Source organism: Oncorhynchus clarkii, chromosome 20 (genome assembly GCF_045791955.1).
Source record: "Oncorhynchus clarkii lewisi isolate Uvic-CL-2024 chromosome 20, UVic_Ocla_1.0, whole genome shotgun sequence".
Classification (NCBI taxonomy): domain Eukaryota; kingdom Metazoa; phylum Chordata; class Actinopteri; order Salmoniformes; family Salmonidae; genus Oncorhynchus; species Oncorhynchus clarkii.
In genome coordinates, this window is record NC_092166.1 from 18,103,094 (window position 1) to 18,122,913 (window position 19,820).

At 46.7% G+C, this 19,820-nt stretch overlaps 1 protein-coding gene across 1 annotated transcript in view; it reads right to left on the reverse strand.

Moving 5' to 3' along the window:
• LOC139376029 (neuropilin-1a-like) overlaps positions 1-19,820 on the reverse strand; it is a 72,545-nt gene that overhangs the window by 19,152 nt on the left and 33,573 nt on the right. Inside the window, exons 4-10 of the mRNA XM_071118110.1 lie at positions 16,760-16,987; positions 13,728-13,892; positions 9,234-9,400; positions 3,470-3,625; positions 2,878-3,022; positions 1,549-1,783; positions 1,300-1,396 (exon numbers count right to left, since the gene is read on the reverse strand). Coding sequence (XP_070974211.1) covers positions 1,300-1,396; positions 1,549-1,783; positions 2,878-3,022; positions 3,470-3,625; positions 9,234-9,400; positions 13,728-13,892; positions 16,760-16,987 — 1,193 coding nt within the window. The remainder of the gene's footprint in view (positions 1-1,299; positions 1,397-1,548; positions 1,784-2,877; positions 3,023-3,469; positions 3,626-9,233; positions 9,401-13,727; positions 13,893-16,759; positions 16,988-19,820) is intronic.

The following is a 19,820-nucleotide window of genomic DNA, read 5'->3' on the forward strand; positions in this document are numbered from 1 at the left end:
GAACATTTGCCGTGACTTAACAAATGTTCTGGGAATCTTCACAGAACCAATTTTGGTTTGCTGGGTAGGTTCTTATGTTTCCAATCTAAGTGAAGCCTGAAGTGGCAGTTTGAAAAACACTTTGTTTGCCTTCCAAATGGCTCACTATTACCTATATAGTGCACTAATTGTGACCAGTGCCCCGGTCAAAAGTGGTGCACTTTATAGGGAATAGGGTGCCATTTGGGATGCAACCTGGATGTATAGCTGAAGCCACAGAAATGGACTTACTGTTTGTTATCTTTGAAGACTGGAGGCTGGAAATTAGCTTTTTAAAAAGACAGGAAAAAGGACAGGGGATATCTAACGCCACATCCCAGATTGCACCCTATTCCCTATGTAGTAAGTATATTACTTTTGACAAGGGCGTGTACTACATAGGGAATATGGTGCACTTTAGGACAGATAATTAAAGTCAGACTGTCTTATGAAGGGGACAGGGAGTACAGAGAGTACTGCTGGATGTTTTGAATAGCTAGGTGCTGGTGGTTTGCACACAAACACATTTCATCCTTGACTTTACCAATAGGATATGTTGCACTCTTGTCAAAATATTTTTATAAATTAGCGAGTTAATCACAGGATTTTGAGCTGTAATTCAAGATTTTTCATACAAAAGCAATTACAAGAATATTGAGATCTTGATTTTTCCCAAAGTAACGGTAAGCAGAATCAGGTAAATAGATAAAGCACACTTTCTTTAACCTCAATGTCAGCTTGTTTAGACAGCGCATTGTTGTTTTTAGCTGTATGTATTATGTATTGTGGATGTTTTCAATGTATTTTGAACGCTTTCAGACAATGTGTTTAATCGTCATGAAAAAAAATGTGTGCACTAAAATTACAAACAGTCAACTCTGATAGCCCTACTTTCTACTGATCTGTGGGTCTCTGTTGAAAAGAGAGGAGATGAATGCACAGGATACCTGTCACACCTTGACCTTTGTTTAGGCATTCTAGTTTCTTTATTTCTAGGTTGGCTTGGTATGGTTCCCAATCAGAGGCAGCTGTTTATCGTTGTCTCTGATTGGGGATCATATTTAGGCAGCTTTTTCCCACCTGTTTGTTGTGGGATCTTGTTTGTGTATAGTTGCCTTGAGCACTGCGTAGCTTCACGTTCGTTACTTTCTTCTTTATTGTTTTTTTGCCAGATCACGTTAAATAAAGATGATGAAACCAACCCACGCTTTATTTTGGCCCGATTCTTACAACAACATTTGTGACAATACCAAACATGAATTCCCAGGTTGCTTCCCTTACCTTAGGCCTAGAGCTGTTGTCTTCCTTCACCATAGTAAAGTCAGAGCCATTGTTGCTGTAGCCCACCTTGAACTTCTTCATAAACACATTCTTGTCTCTGTAGAAGAAGAAGAATACTCCATTAATCCATTCTACAGGCCACTGAAGTTCATCTTCTGCCAAGATCCCAACCTCTGCGAAAGACACAAACACACACTGGCTCGAACCCTCCGGTTGCTGACCCGCCTATCTAACCTCCATATTACCTACCTGTGGCGTCCTCCTTGGATGAGCAGGCCGCTGACCAGCTTGTCCTGTCCCAGGTCCATCTGCAGCCACTCGTTCCGGAAGGGATGTCTGGTCTGTTGCTGGGTCCAGCCCGACCTCCCTGTCAGCAACCTGGCATTCTCTGGTACCCAGCCGCGCTCTGCGTGCGATGACGCGCTGATCTGGGCGTCTGAGATTTGACCAGAGACCATCCCCAGCATGCCGGAGCAAGGGTAGTCTGTGAAATAGAGAGCGAGAGAGAGAGGGCAGGGTGAAGCTGCTGTGTCCTCTGGGGCTCTATAAGGTAATAGGATACCATTTCAGACACATCGGGAGTCTGAGTGAGACAGTATGTAACAGCTTTCCCTGTGGAGATCAACTCCCCCTAGTTCCCAGTCGTTCAGTGTTGAGGTCTGTGAGTTCTTGTGTGATTTGTTTTTACCACTGCTCTTTGTGGGAACTCCCTCTATGTGTGTGTGTGTACATGGGTATACTGCATGAAATATAAGTGGACACAGAGACAGACTGTCTACTTCCTCCCTGTGTCATTCTAACCTCTTAATCACCTGGGCCTTGCACAGTAAAACAAACACACACACACACCACACACTAGCCCTGCAGTGAGAAAGAGTATAATACCATGATGTTCTCCTGCTGAGAGAAATAAGGGAGGACATGGATCTCTGGAATGAACCATGTGCTGTGCTTTGTAACATCGTAAATACTGTATGTACGATGACTCAACTTGCCTTTTTGCCTTTTTCCATTGCACTTTTACAATAACAACCAAGCATGTCCCTCAACCGGCTTAGGAGGCAGTGATTCTTCTTCTTTACAACCAAGACCAGAATTCATTAGATTTCTTAGCGTACTTACTAGGGAACCCGGTAACAGTATATGGTATATATTAGAAGTTAGGGGAAGAGCCAAAATATGCTTATGCAATTGTGTGTGTGTGTGTGTGTGTGTGTGCGCATATGTGCATTTCTGTGTATACACACACACACAAAGCTGCAAACATCTACAGCTGTGTGTGAGTACCTGATGTCTACAGCTGTGTGTGTGTACCTGATGTCTACAGCTGTGTGTGTACCTGATGTCTACAGCTGTGTGTGTGTACCTGATGTTTAAAGCTGTGTGTGTGTACCTGATGTCTACAGCTGTGTGTGTGTACCTGATGTCTACAGCTGTGTGTGTACCTGATGTCTACAGCTGTGTGTGTGTACCTGATGTCTACAGCTGTGTGTGTACCTGATGTCTACAGCTGTGTGTGTGTACCTGATGTCTACAGCTGTGTGTGTGTACCTGATGTCTACAGCTGTGTGTGTGTACCTGATGTCTTGCAGCCGTACACCTCGAAGCGCATGCAGATGCCTATCTCCCAAGACATGGGTCTGATGCGGACGTAACGGGCTAGAGTCTGCTTCGGTAGGAACGACCTTTTTTCCTCTGTAGGATTGTGGTTCCCCTGGAAAATCTGGAGGAGGAGAAGAAGAAGAAAACAAGAACAAGATGACTTTATTGTCCAACAGAAACATATAGTCTGCTTTATTCCAGAATAATAGACAATATAGTCATTTTTGTTTAATAGAACTGTCTGAAACAGTTGTGTAAAATATGGCAAAAAAAATGTCTGGCATTATTTGTCCAGATTAGAAGGAACTCTTGCCTAAAGTATTGTGAAATGTGTATTGTGAAATGTGTGGTCTTGATGTTCAGACTGAACTCATTCTTTCTATTAGTTACAATGTATCACTATTCTGCAACCTCTCTGGGTTACACCCTTCTAGGGCATTTTTCCTGACCACTGTGCTCTCGCTTCTGCTTTGGTTGCTCTTTGAGTTCACGGCAGGTTACTTTAAAGCTCTTTGTGACAACTGCTGATATAAAAAGGCTTAACTTATATCTTATCAGTCAGTCTTACCATCTGCTTGGATCCTTCCTTTATTGTGACCCAGTCCTCTCCATTGGAGCTCACGTCCACTTTGTAGGAGTGGACAAAGTATTCCTTCTTCGTCTCCTTGGAGATTGCTCCCTGTGTTCCCACAGCTGAAACAAAACGGAGGAATCCCAGGTCCACCTGGCAACACAAATTAGGCAAGAACATCCAGTTAGCTAGAACCCTGTTAGCTCATGCATTATTAGGCCAAAAAGAAATGAAAGGCCTGTACAGAGAATATAAGAAGAAAATTGCAAACATGCAATACAGGCCTACTAACTGTGTTAGAAAAGAGCTGACAGAAGCCACTTTGAGCTACCTGTCCGGGCCGCTAGTGTTTGTCCCTAAAGTGACAGAGCCACTCACGGTCAGTTAAGATATGGGTTGTAAGTGTTGATCATGTTAAGACACTCTGAATGAATAAACAGAGAGGCTGGGCTTGCATTTTGAGCAGGGCGGGGCCTGCTAGTACAATTGTGGTGGACAGGATGAAACCAGTCGGAAGGCACACAATGCCCCTGACGGTGAGTACAGGAGCGTTGGCCCTTCCTCTGGGAGCAGGGGCAGATCCACAGGAAGTCAGCTCCACTGCCTGGGGAATTCAATTGTCTGTCTGGGGAATTCCTGAGCTGCTGGTCTCTCTAAGGCTTCATCCCAAATGGCACCCTATTCCCTATAGTGCACAACTTTTGACCAGGGCCTATAAGGTAGTGGTCAATATATGGAATATGGGGCTCAACCCTGGTCTCTCAAGGGCACAGGGGCATGGAGGGCAGGGCTGCCTGCTGGCTACACTGCTGCTGTTGGCTTCATGTATTAAATATTGATGTGCTTTAAAGTAGCTGGAGCACAGCGTGGTTGGTTGCTATGGGATAATAGTGTAGATGCGTTTGTTTCTGTACATTTGTCTTGAGTCAGTGGCATGTTTTTTTGCTTTGTCAAATGAAAGCATTTTCTTTCAAGAGTATCCTCCAGAAGAACAGATAGAGTGTCCTCCAGAAGAACCGATAGAGTGTCCTCCAGAAGAACCGATAGAGTGTCCTCCAGAAGAACCGATAGAGTGTCCTCCAGAAGAACCGATAGAGTGTCCTCCAGAAGAACCGATAGTGTCCTCCAGAAGAACCGATAGAGTGTCCTCCAGAAGAACCGATAGAGTGTCCTCCAGAAGAACAGATAGAGTGTCCTCCAGAAGAACCGATAGAGTGTCCTCCAGAAGAACCGATAGAGTGTCCTCCAGAAGAATCGATAGAGTGTCCTCCAGAAGAACCGATAGTGTCCTCCAGAAGAACCGATAGAGTGTCCTCCAGAAGAACCGATAGAGTGTCCTCCAGAAGAACCGATAGAGTGTCCTCCAGAAGAACCGATAGTGTCCTCCAGAAGAACCGATAGTGTCCTCCAGAAGAACCGATAGAGTGTTCTCCAGAAGAACCGATAGTGTCCTCCAGAAGAACCGATAGAGTGTCTTTGAGGTAATATTGATTTATAGACAAAAAACAGTGCAACTCCATGCCTTCTTCTTTTAGGGGGTTTGAATTATGAGGTGTTTTCTAGGTACATCATTTTCCATTTTGTTATGATGAAGTATGCTACAGTAAGTGTCCCACTCCGCAGCATGGTGCAGCTAGCCAGAGGCTAAGTCCCCAATGGCACCCTATTCTCTATAGTGCACTACGTTTGACTAGGGCTCTGGTCAAAAGTACAAAAGGAGTGCACTATGTAGGAAATACAGTCCCATTTGGAACACAGAGTAATGCTCCATTCTTCTTACTTCAGCTGAATATAATGAGTTACCTAATTCATGCATGCGTGCCTTCGCTACATAAAATTATATTATTCATGTGTCGACAGTTTATATATTATTGATACTATTTCCAGGATACAATTCTTCACCATGTTGTCATTTTAATGTGGCCTGGATGGTGGAGGACAGGAATTGGTGCTTCGACTCCTTTGTTATGAATCTTTGACCATATAGGTATTATGCTGATTCATTGCCTCATCTTGGCTTTTAACCAGTTTCCCCCAGATGCCACAGGTATGAATGAAACTACCAACCCATCACTGTGTGTAATTAATCCCCAACATGGCCGTTATTGTTGTACATAAGAGTTGAATTGTAGTGAGATTGACATGTAATTGAACCCTGTGAAGTATCCTCATGCAGGAAAGGTTTCCTTCCTCACTGAAGACAAAGCTTTTATAGAGGTTTACTGCTTGAGGAGAAACGTTTGTCATGGGTCTGTGATGTAGGGAACCAGGAAAGGGCTGTACATCTGGAGAACACATTTGGACCTGGCGGTGCTGTGAGTGAACATGTTGTTCCAGGACAGAGAGGAAAAGTGAAAACAACCAGTCCTCAGAGACTATTGGAGGAGCTCCCATCATCCTAAGAGGAAGTGAAGAATGCAATACTTAGTTAGGTCACATATGATCCAGTGTCGATATGCACATATCAGAATCAGACACTAAAATGTATTATACTTAGGCAGGGCGTGAGTTTTATTTTGGAATTTTGGATGTCATGGTAGAAGAATGGAAGCATTCTGTGCTATGCAGTCGATAACATAATTGCATTGTTAGTGCAAAACTGAACAGAAGAGATGTGTAATAAGCTCTTTACAATGCATTCAAAGCTGGTCCATGTAGAATATGTTAACATGGCCAAAACCGACAGCTCACATCTCAACTGACCTGACCATGATTGACCCTGTCACTTTAGAGAATCTTGTTTAGTGGTAGGCCCAATAAGCTCACCGAACGGAACCACCGCCTGTTCTTGGATGCAACACTCACTACTGAGTTCCAAACTGCCTCTGGAAGCAATCTGGAGCAGTATTTATCCTCGCTGACAATCCTCCATGTGGTCGGAACCCCTTTTCCTGTCCTGATCTTAAGCAGTCTAAACCCAATATTATAGCACAGCACTTTCTTGAGAAAACCCGGAGAGGTCTGAAAAAGTGGGTCACAGCAGTCAGTCACAGTGGCCTAGTGCTGATTACAAGCTCTTCCTCTCCTCGCCATAAAAACACCAATATCCTGTTTTGAAGGATGTGCCAATGTTTTTGTTGAATCTCATTTAGTGAAGGTCCGGCTGATGAATGCAGCTGTGTCTGCCTCTTATTCTCTTCTCCATTAAAGGCCTGAGCGGAGGGTTTAATTTTCAACCGCAGAGTGTTAGCACTGCCAAGTGTGGAGTAATTAGGAATACGGGAGAGTAATTAGCATCAGTCTTTTCATAGAGGAAGTCTAGCCAATATGCTTGGCTGGCCACTGTGGAGCTCATGTCAGATAGAATAGGAGGCGCTGGACAGAGTGTTCGGTTGCTGGACAGAACGTTCGATTCAGAGCCATCTATTGCGATAAAGGGCTCTGGTTCGTTTGCGAGATCAAGCTGAGACTGAGACTGAAGCTGAGAAACAAGGTATTTCCTGCCAGGACAGTCCAGGACATTGTCCAAAACCCCTCTAGTTTGTACTCAAGCTGCTTGTCTGTCCACCTTTTGGCAAACATTCTCAGCATTTTTCAATTTGTACAGATTTGTTGATGGGCACTTTGTATACAATGCTGTGCATGATTATGATTCTCAAAGAGATAACAAGTATGTGTATCAAATGTCCAAGTAGCTCAAAGAGTCTAACAGCGGAGCTTGTGTGCTATAAGTAGGTTGACATTCATTTATAGAAGGCGGAGGGGAATATATAGAAACTCTAGGGATTTTACCAGGATAGGCTACAGTAAGGAACACAACAGCCCAGTTCCCAGGGGTACTCTGTCATTCACACAGTCCACACAAATCCAGGGGGGGCTATTTCTTCCTCTCCCAGAAAAGAAAGAGGGAGTGCCTTCAGACTACGCTATATATACACCCCTTCAGATTTGTGGACACCCCTTCAGATTTGTGGATTCGGTTGTTTCAGCCCCACCCGTTGCTGACAGGTGTATGAAATTTGAGCACACCACCATGCAATCTCCATAGACAAACATTGGTAGTAGAATGACCTTCAACGTGGCACCGTCATAGAATGCCACCTTTCCAACAAGACAATTCGTCAAATTTCTGCCCTGTTAGAGCTGCCCCGGTCAACTTTAAGTGCTGTTATTGTGAAGTGGAAACGTCTAGGAGCACGGCTCAGCTGAATAGGCTCAGCTGAAAAGTGGTAGGCCCAATAAGCTCACCGAACGGGACCACCGCCTGTTCTTGGATGCAACACTCACTACTGAGTTCCAAACTGCCTCTGGAAGCAACGTCAGCACAAGAACTGTTCATCATGAGCTGCATGAAATGGGTTTCCAATGTCAAGTGTCGGCTAGAGTGGTGTAAAGCTCGCTGCCATTGGAATCTGGAGCAGTGAAAATGTGTTCTCTGGAGTGATGAATCATGCTTCATCATCTGGCAGTCCAACGGACAAATCTGGGTTTTTGGTGGATGTCAGGAGAACGCTACCTGCCCGAATGCATAGTGCCAACTGTAAAGTTGGGTGGAGGCAGAATAATGGTCTGGGGCTGTTTTTCATGGTTCGGACTAGGCCCCTTAGTTCCAGTGAAGGGAAGTCTTAACACTACAGCATACAACGACATTCTTGATGATTCTGTGCTTCCATCTTTGTGGCAACAGTTTGGGGCCATTTCCTGTTTCAGCATGACAATGCCCCCGTGCACAAAGCAAGGTCCATAAAGAAATGGTTTGTCGAGATCAGTGTGGAAGAACTTGACTGGCCTGCACAGAGCCCTGACCTCAACCCCATCGAACACCTTTGGGATGAATTGGACGCTGACTGTGAGCCAGGCCTAATCTTGTCGCTGAGTGGAAGCAAGTTCCCGCAGCAAATTTCCAACATCTAGTGGAACGCCTTCCCAGAAGAGTGGAGGCTGTTATAGCAGCAAATGAGGGACCAACTCCATATTAATGGCCATTATTTTGGTATAAGATGTTCGATGAGCAGGCGTTATAATCCCTGCATTATTCCTGGAATTATGTTCTGTTTCGTAAAACTAGTGAAATCTTGATTGACATGTTCCTGTTCAGTTCATAGTGTTTGGTGTGTGTGTGTCGTGTTACATAACGGCCTCATATAACAATCTGCATTTACCACAAGAGGCCTCCCCCTGAGGTTGTTGCTGATACAAAACTAGATTATAGAAGCCATGTCCCTGTTGGACAGTTTGTTTACAGCTTGCATAGGTAGGAGCTTAATCAACCCAAACACCAACTAGTCCAGTCAGTCTGGCCTCTCAATCATAATCGGTGTTGTTTGTGACTTGGTGTTGTTTCTTTTTTGGCTTTTGTAGGTCTGGCGTCATTCACAAACACCCTCATGACCTGTGGTATTACAATCTCTCTCTCTCTCACACACACACGCACACACACAATCAAATTTGCGCAGACACACACACACACTAGTGTATACACACACGCACACAATCATACTCACACATGCACACCTACAATCACATACAGTACACACACACTCACTTCACATGACAGTAGCTGAACAGGGAGCTGTAAAGGACTAAACACACTGTCCCAAAGAGTATGAATACCCAACTCTTGCTCAATCCAGTGCTTACTATGCAGCCATAATGTTTTATAGGCACCAATAGGATAAGTAATGTCAGTGACAGACACACAGAACCCTATTCCTCTATGTAGGGAACAGTGCCCATAGGGGTAAAAAGGAATAGGGTGCCATTTGGGACTCAGACACCACACATGTAACCCAGCTTCCCCAGGGCTGTCTCTCTATCATACCTGTATCCACTCTCTAGCAGAGTCTTCTGAGGGGGTCCATCCGTTCTCTTTGTAGTTGAGTCTGGAGCGTTCTGGGGACCAGTTGGGGTTGTACTGAGAGGAGGCAGTGATCTGATCTGAGGTGATCTCTCCTGACTCCATCCCCAGGCCCTCCAGACAGGTAAATTCTGTCAGGGGAGAAACACAACATGAGTTACACTTTATTTGGACATTCCCCTAGAGATGATCAACATAATACCGATTCAATTTTCAACAAATGATCAACTGCAACTCTGTTGTTACACAACAACTTGCTGGGGTTATGGTTAGAGTTAGGTTTAGTGTTAGGGTTAGGGTGATTGTTTGTCTAAAGCAGTGTTAACATTTTTTCAGCAGGGACACCATTTTTTCAGGCAGAATTTCAGGGGACCCCATTTTTTCCTCAAATCTACATCAACAAATAACCTTCAATTCATTGCATTTTCATCTCTTATTAAAATGAAAGAAACCAATAAATACATTTATTCAATAAAATAGTATTTGTCTAATTATCTTTCTCAAAAACATTTGTGTATTGTCCAATACAATACAATTGTAACACAGTAATAATAACATACAATAATCTGTACTCTTAATTTTTTGTTACTCATTTTGAATACCTGTCACGCCCTGGCCATAGAGAGGTTTTTATTCTCTATTTTGGTTAGGCCAGGGTGTGACTAGGGTGGACATTCTAGTTTCTTTATTTCTATGTTGGTGTGGTTCCCAATCAGAGGCAGCTGTCTATCGTTGTCTCTGATTGGGGATCGTATATAAATTGTCCTTTTTCATTTGGGTTTTGTGGGTAGTTGTTTTCTGTTTAGTGTCTGCACCTGACAGGACTGTTTCGGTTTTTCCCTCGTTGTTATTTTGTTCAAGTGTTTTCAGTATTACATTTATCATGAACACTTACCAAGCTGCGTTTTGGTCCACTCCTTCATACGACGATCGTTACAGAACTACCCACCAAAAAAGGACCAAGCAGCGTGTTCAAGAGGAGCAGGGATCCTGGGCCAGGGAGAAAAGAGAGTGGAGGACATCCTGGACCTGGGAGGAGGTTATGGCACGGGACAAGACCCTGTCATGGAAACAGGTGGAAACAGCGACGATATGAGGGGACACGGCTTGCACGGAAACCCGAGAGGCAGCTCCAAAAATATTTTTTGGGGGGGCACACAAGGAGAGTGGCAGAGTCAGGGTTCAGACCTGAGCCAACTCCTCGTGCTTACCGTGGGGAGCGTAAGACTGGTCAGGCACCGTGTTATGCAGTGATGCGCATGGTATCTCCAGTGCGCATTCATAGCCCGGTGCGCTCTATTCCAGCTCCCCGCATTGGCCGGGCTAGAATGGGCATCCAGCCAGGACGGATGGTGCCAGCTCAGCGCTCCTGGTCTCCAGTATACTTCCTTGGACCAGGATATCCTGTGCTGGCTCTGCGCACTGTGTCTATGGTGCGTCTGCACAGCCCAGTGTGGCCTGTGCCAGCGCCCCGCATTTGCAGGGCGAAGATAAACATCCAGCCAGGACGGGTTGTGCCAGCTCTATGCTCCAAACCTCCTGTGCGCCTCAACAGTCCAGTACGTCCTGCGCCTCCTCCGTGTACTCACCCTGAGGTGCGTGTCATCAGCCCGGTGCCACCTGTACCGGTCCCACGCATCAGGCCTCCAGTGCGCCTCCACAGTCCAGTACGTCCTGTGCCTCCTCCCCGCACTCGCCCTGAGGTGCATGTCTTCAGCCCGGTGCCACCTGTACCGGTCCCACGCATCAGGCCTCCAGTGCGCCTCCACAAGCCAGAGCTTCCGGCGACAGTTCCCAGTCCAGAGCTTCCGGTGACATTTCACAGTCCGGAACCTCCACCGACGGGCCACAGTCCCGGAACCTTAAGCGACGGTCCACAGTCCGGAGACGGTCCCCATTCCAGAGCCGGTCCCCAGTCCAGGGCCTGCAGAGCCCATCCCCAGTCTGGGGCCTGCAGCAATGGTCCCCAGTCCTGGGCCTGCAGCGACGGTCCCCAGTCCGGAGCCTCCGGCTACGGTCCCCGGTCCGGAACCTCCGCCGATGATCGGTGGTCTGGTTCCTCCGGCGATTATCTACATCCCGCACCAGAGCCGCCGTGAAGGGATGCCCACCCGGACCCTCCCCTTTAGAGTCAGGTTTTGCGACCGGAGTCCGCACCTTTGGGGGGTAGGGGGGTACTGTCACGCCCTGGCCATAGAGAGGTTTTTATTATCTATTTTGGTTAGGCCAGGGTGTGACTAGGGTGGACATTCTAGTTTCTTTATTTCTATGTTGGTGTGGTTCCCAATCAGAGGCAGCTGTCTATCGTTGTCTCTGATTGGGGATCATATATAAGTTGACATTTTTTGTTTGGGTTTTGAGGGTAGTTTTCTGTTTAGTGTCTGCACCTGACAGGACTGTTTCGGTTTTCCCTTTTTGTTATTTTGTTCGAGTGTTTTGAGTATTACATTTGTCATGAACACTTACCAAGCTGCGTTTTGGTCCACTCCTTCATACGACAATCGTTACAATATCACTGGTCTAAAGAGACTCTCTGTATTAGTGTGACTCATAGAGGTCTCAATCACAAAGACAATTCATGTGTAATGTGATATTAACTGTGTTTTACTGGAAACTAAAAGTTACTTGCTCAAAATCGAAATACAAATACAACAGGTAGACCTTACAGTGAAATGCTCAGAAGAAAAGAAGAGCATTGTGCATCTCAACTGGACATGTTAAAAGATGACCCATTCAGAACATTTTGTAAGAAGCGTACCAAATTCCTCTGATTAGTCGTGGTTGTAAATTCCTCACTCTCAACACCCCCGGAGTAGTACGTCGAATGCCTGTCTTTGTTAGTGTCTGTTTGGTGACCCTTTCTCCAGACACAGGTTCAGGTTAGGTTCACTGCCCTGATGCATGCACCCTTAACCCCAATTCAATCTCCTTAATGCTGAGTGCCAAGCAGAGGGGGACAGGGTCCCATTTCTATTTACTCTTTACCGCTGTAAAATACCAGTGGTTGGTGTTCATGTTCATGTTGGATGACCAAAACTCATCAGGAGGTTGTACAAAAACATCACAAACAGACTCCACGTTGAAATTCCCCCAGACTACAGTGATTTAGGGCCTTGCGACCTGTCCCTCTGACCCTGGTTGAAGGAATGTGTGTATGTGCGAGTGTTTGTTTGTTTGTGTTTGTGTGTGCACACTCACACGGCTCCCATCAGATTGTAAATCTTCTACATAGCCTTTCTCTGGATGGCTAAGAGCAGTGCTGGTGTTAGAAAAATCTCTAATTATCCCAGATGGCTGTAGAAACACACACACACACACACACACACACACAAATACACACACACACACACCCTCCGTGGCTGGCTAGCTGTGTGTTTTCACAGTGGACCCACACAGAGCAGAGTGATGACTGGTCTTGTCACCAGGCCTCCAGCTAAGCGTGACAGATTGAAATGAAGGCTCCATGGTGAACCCAATCACATTGCCTTTTCCACAGCATTAGCTCCCTATCAGTCTGTTTGGTAGTAGAAATGTGTGTGCCTAAATGTTCTTAAAACTGTTTTGGAAAACTTCAGATACTTTTTTCCATTTCGTGGGAGGAAGGTTGGTGGAATGTAAAATTCTCAGAAATCAGTATTACTCCTATTTCCCCGATGGCGTTATCTTATCTATAACAGTCGGAAACACCCCATACTGTGACTTTGATCGCATGAACTGTTGAAATAGTCTCTGATAAGGTCTTTCATTTGGATTGCAATGATATGTGGACATTTTGATGTTCTGTCAATGCCTGCTGAGCAAATGGAAGTGAAGGAAACGCATGAATAGAAATTAGAGAATTAGCAGAGCACTGAAGAGAGATGGAAGAAAGAACAGAGACTGTTTTGGATTCTCTGCGATGGGAGTAAGTCCATCCTACCTCTGTGTGTATGAGAGGCATCTAAACAGACCTTATGTCAGTCACACACACATCAGTGTGTGCTCAGAGTGCGCTCTGGGCGTTTGTAAATTCAGAGCGTTGTCAGATTGTCCATTAGTAAAATTCAGAGTGTTTCACTCTCTGAGCATTCAGAGCGCACACTGGACGCTCTGGCCAAGGGGTAGAGTTGATCCTAGCGTTCTGACCTCACAACGGCAGTCAAGCAACCAAGCTAACCGGCTAAAGTTAGCTAGCTAATTCCAGACCATTTTACTCGCCCTAGCAGAGCTGGTTAGGCTGTTTTCCTGTTACCTAGTTGGTGACTGTAACTGTGCTGCTGGCAACAATTGAATTATGATTTTTGCGAACATTTACTGACATATTCAATGCGTGTTGAGCGTTCATAAATTTGTCAGTTATTCTGTGCTCTGGCACGCTGAGACGAGAGCGCTCTGAAATCGGAGTAGATGGCCAGAGAGAATTTACGAACGCCCTGGGCTAGAACGACCCTGGGCCGTAAGGCAGTAGGTCATACTAACCCTCTGGTCCCTGTCGTAGGCTCCTCTCTCTGACAGTGTAGTTGGCTGAGAAGCCCTCTCTGGCGATGGCGTTGTCTGTGTTGATGGTCATAGAAAGGATCCCTGTGTAGGAGATGACTCGGCCAGGACTGCTGTTACCACAGTACCGCCCAATGTGGGGTCCCACTGGGATAGGGAGAAGGAGAGAAGGGGGTGAAAGAGAGAGAAAGGGAGAGAGAGGGGAGAGGGGAGAGAAAGAAAGAAATAAAGAAAGAAAGAGAGAAATGAAGAGAGAGAGAGAGAGGGGAGAGAGAGAGGGGGGGAGAGAGAGAGGGGAGAGAGAAAGAAAGAGAAAGAGAGAAATTAAGAGAGAGAGAGAGGGGAGAGAGAGAGGGGGGAGAGAGAGGGGGGGGAGAGAGAGGGGAGAGAAAAAGAAAGAGAAAGAGAGAAATTAAGAGAGAGAGAGGGGGGAGAGCGAGAGGGGAGAGAGAAAGAAAGAGAAAGAGAGAAATTAAGAGAGAGAGAGAGGGGAGAGAGAGAGAGGGGAGAGAGAGAGGGGGAGAGAGAGGGGGGGGGGAGAAAGAAAGAGAAAGAGAGAAATGAAGAGAGAGAGAGAGAGGGTGGGAGAGAGAAAGAAAGAGAAAGAGAGAAATTAAGAGAGAGAGCAATGTAAATCCATCACAGCTACACAACACAATTACTTCCTTCAATATCCCATGTTACGATTGATTCAGCTTTTCTACAATTAAGCAATAAGGCACGAGGGGGTATGGTATATGGCCAATATACTATGGCTAAGGGCTGTTCTTATGGATACAGCCCTTATCCGTGGTATATTAGTAATATACCACAAACCCGCAAGGTGCCTTATTGCTAGTGCCTTATAAACGTAATTAGAGCAGTAAAAATAAATATTTTCTCATATTTGTGGTATATGGTCTGATATAGAAGAAAAATAAACGCACACCTATTTGGGCGAGGTGCTGGCTAGCGGAGTAGAAAACTTGAAAATACGGTCTGATATACCACGGCTGTCAGCCAATCAGCATTCAGGGCTCGAACCAACCAGTTTATAATCTGTAGTAATAGCCTAATTTACTGCACAAAGTCTATATTCTAGAATGAACTTCCCTCCATTATATGTTTCACTAACTTTCACTCTGTCATCTGACAAAACATTCTATCGTGATCGTGTGACAACCATTAGAGGATAACAGGTTGGAACTTTCCGATGACCTCAGGTCTCACCTCGTTTGTGACTTTACACCTTGTGTCAAAAACAGACGTGACATGTCAGGTAGCAGAGACTATGGCACGTTCACAGTGTTTATCATTAACACGTGTTCACAGCCAATGTATAATAGGTCTGGTACAGAAGAAAAAATATCTCATCTCCAATTATGTGTCAAGAATTGTCTGATGCTTCTCCCATTTCCCTTTTTGTTTCCATTTCAAATACATTGTGTCGCCTACCATCTGGGATGTCAAACATGTACACACCTCGAACACAAAGCTTTGGCAAACCCCGGGACAGAAAACACACAGGTCTATTGAGAGACATGGCCGGCCTGGCATGTTTACAGCACTAACCCAGCTGTGAGGTGTGTGATTGTTTGGTCCTTGTGCGTTTCTATAGGGCTGTTTCCCAAATGGCACCCCATTCCCTATTAAGTGACTACTTTTGAGCAGGGCCCATTGCGATCTGGTCAAAAGTAGTGTACTAAATAGTGAACAAGGTGCCATTGGAGACGCAGCCCTAGCCTGGCAAGGCCCTAGTATAGAGGAAGAAGTCTCAGGGAGCCAGACAAAGCAATGTACCCAGCCAGGCACTCCTCTGATGCTTGTCAATGTACATTTCCTCCCATTCTCCTCAGACCCAATCACACAACAATGGAGACTGGGCAATGCGGTCATTGAAACAACATCATTGTAGACAATGAATAGTGTAGGTTATGCCTGTCTCCTTAATGTGCTGGGCTAAATCAATCTGTGTGGCCTGGTGGATGAAAAACAACAGAGCTGCTGGCTGGTGAAACAACTCTCTCTCTTTCTCTCTCAATTCAATTCAATTTCAATGTAAGGGCTTTATTGGCATGGAAACATATGTTAACATTGCCAAAGCAAGTGAACTAGATAATAAACAAAAGTGAAATCAACAATAAAAATTAACAGTAAACATTACACTCACAAAAATTCCAAAAGAATAAAGACATTACAAATGTCATATTATGTGCAAATATTTAAAGTACAAAAGGGAAAATAAATAAACATAAACATGGGTTGTATTTTACACTGGTTGCCCTTTTCTTGTGGCAACAGGTCACAAATCTTGCTGCTGTGATGTCACACTGTGGAATTTCACCCAATAGATATGGGAGTTTATCAAAATTGGGTTTGTTTTCAAATTCTTTGTGTATCTAAGTAATCTGAGGGAAATATGTTTCTCCAACATGGTCATACATTTGGCAGGATGTTTAATTGCAATATTGTAATTATTTCACCACTATGGTCTATTTATTGCCTTAACCCCCTTATCCTACTTCATTTCTACACACTGTATATGGACTTTTCTATTGTGTTATTGACTGTATGTCTGTTTATCCCATGTGTAACTCTGTGTTGTTGTTTTTGTCACACTGCTTTGCTTTATCTTGGCCAGTTGTAAATTAGAACTTGTTCTCAACTAGCCTACCTGGTTAAATAAAGGTGAAATATATATACAGTATATATATTTTAAAGGAGGTTAGGAAGTGCAGCTCAGTTTCCACTTCATTTTGTGGGCAGTGTGCACATAGCCTTTCTTCTCTTGGGAGCCAGGTCTGCCTACAGCGGCCTTTCTCAATAGCAAGGCTATGCTGACTGAGTCTGTACATAGTCAAAGATTTCCTTCAGTTTTAGTCAGTCACAGTGATCAGGTATTCTGCCACTGTATACTCTTTGTTTAGGGACAAAGAGCAGTCTGGTTTGCTCTGTTTTTTTTGTTAATTCTTTCCAGTGTGTCAAGTAATGATATTTTCTCATGATTTGGTTGGGTCACACTCTCACTCTCTCACCTGCAGGGAACCCATCCCAGATCTCCAGCCAGTCGTAGCGACACAGTGCCCCGGGTGGAGGGGTGGTGTCAGGCTCCATGTCGAACGTGTCAAAGTCCACCACGATCTCTGACATTTTGGGGGCGATGATCATGAAGGTACAGTCCAGGTTGTTGGGGTACTTGTCAGGGAAGCCTGGTGTCTTTATAACGCCCTTAGACGAGGTGAAGTTTCTAGAACACTCAGGTCCTGATGAGAAGATGGAAAAAAATATGCATTGTATGTTAAACTTTGCATGTCTTTATCCTGTTCTGACATATAATATTTGGGTCCATGGCTGTAGTTTTGTGGCTTTATGTTTGTATTAAATGTATTAATGCTGTTATTTATCACTGTATTTGTCTGTAACACTGATCATACAGCAGTTGGGGATCTGAAAGCAAGCAATATGTTGTCATAACTACAATGTTGTCACTTGGATTTATATAAACCATTGTTAGCAGGGGTTCATGGGTTCCTGAGTCCATTTACTCAATTACCACTGAGGTGTCCACTGAGCCTGTTCCTATTGGTCACACCTTCAGTGCCACTGGCTGGCTCTGTCTGTGTTTTGACTGGGGGGCGCCTGGTATTTACTGACTGCTGCAGTCAGACACAAACACCCTGGGTTGTTTTTGGAGACTTTGTGGCCCGACAAACCCCTCACCCCCACTCCACCTCACTCCAACAAACCCCTCACCCCCACTCCACCTCACTCCAACAAACCCCTCACCCCCACTCTACCTCTCCCCAACAAACCCCTCACCCCCACTCCACCTCACTCCAATAAACCTCTCACCCCCACTCCACCTCACCCCAACAAACCTCTCACACCCACCACCTCACCCCAACACACCTCTCACCCCAACAAACCCCTTGCCCCTACCACCTCACCCCCACTCCACCCCAACAAACCACTCACCCCCACTCCACCCCAACAAACCGCTCACATCCACTCCACTCCACCCCAACAAACCGCTCACACCCACTCCATTCCACCACAACAAAACGCTCACCGCCACTCCACTCCACCCCAACAAACCACTCACCCCAACAAACCGCTCACCCCCACTCCACTCCACCCCAACAAACCACTCCACCCCAACAAACCACTCACCCCCACTCCACTCCACCCCAACAAACCGCTCACCGCCACTCCACTCCACCATAACAAACCGCTCACCCCCACTCCACTCCACCCCAACAAACCGCTCACCCCAACAAACCACTCCACCCCAACAAACCACTCACCCCCACTCCACTCCACCCCAACAAACCGCTCACCGCCACTCAACTCCACCCCAACAAACTGCTCACCCCCACTCCACCCCAACAAACTGCTCACCCCCACTCCACCCCAACAAACTGCTCACCCCCACTCCACCCCAACAAACTGCTCACCTGGACTCCACCCCAACAAACCGCTCACCTCCACTCCACCCCAACAAACCGCTCACCTAAACTCCACCCCAACAAACCGCTCACCCCCACTCCACCCCAACAAACCGCTCACCCCCACTCCACTCCACCCCAACAAACCGCTTACCCCAACTCGTCTCCACCGCAACAAACCGCTCACCCCCACTCCACTCCACCCCAACAAACCACTCACCCCAACAAACCACTCCATCCCAACAAACCACTCACCCCAACAAACCGCTCACCGCCACTCCACTCCACCCCAACAAACCGCTCACCCCCACTCCACTCCACCCCAACAAACCACTCACCCAAACAAACCACTCCACCCCAACAAACCACTCACCCCCACTCAACTCCACCCCAACAAACCGCTCACCCCCACTCCACCCCAACAAACCGCTCACCGCCACTCCACTCCACCCCAACAAACTGCTCACCTCCACTCCACCCCAACAAACCACTCACCCCCATTCCACTCCACCCCAACAAACCGCTCACCCCCACTCCACCCCAACAAACCGCTCACCCCCACTCCAACCCAACAAACCGCTCACCCCGACTCCACCCCAACAAACCGCTCACATCCACTCCACTCCACCCCAACAAACCGCTCACCCCCACTCCACTCCACCCCAACAAACCACTCCACCCCAACAAACCACTCACCCCCACTCCACTCCACCCCAACAAACCGCTCACCGCCACTCAACTCCACCCCAACAAACTGCTCACCCCCACTCCACCCCAACAAACTGCTCACCCCCACTCCAACCCAACAAACTGCTCACCCCCACTCCACCCCAACAAACTGCTCACCTCCACTCCAACTAACTGCTCACCTCCACTCCACCCCAACAAAACTGCTCACCCCCACTCCACCCCAACAAACTGCTCACCTCGACTCCACCCCAACAAACCGCTCACCTCCACTCCACCCCAACAAACCGCTCACCTCCACTCCACCCCAACAAACCGCTCACCGCCACTCCACTCCACCCCAACAAACCGCTCACCCCCACTCCACTCCACCCCAACAAACCACTCACCCAAACAAACCACTCCACCCCAACAAACCACTCACCCCCACTCAACTCCACCCCAACAAACCGCTCACCCCCACTCCACCCCAACAAACCGCTCACCGCCACTCCACTCCACCCCAACAAACTGCTCACCTCCACTCCACCCCAACAAACCACTCACCCCCATTCCACTCCACCCCAACAAACCGCTCACCCCCACTCCACCACAACAAACCGCTCACCCCCACTCCAACCCAACAAACCGCTCACCCCGACTCCACCCCAACAAACCGCTCACATCCACTCCACTCCACCCCAACAAACCGCTCACCCCCACTCCACTCCACCCCAACAAACCACTCCACCCCAACAAACCACTCACCCCCACTCCACTCCACCCCAACAAACCGCTCACCGCCACTCAACTCCACCCCAACAAACTGCTCACCCCCACTCCACCCCAACAAACTGCTCACCCCCACTCCAACCCAACAAACTGCTCACCCCCACTCCACCCCAACAAACTGCTCACCTCCACTCCAACTAACTGCTCACCTCCACTCCACCCCAACAAAACTGCTCACCCCCACTCCACCCCA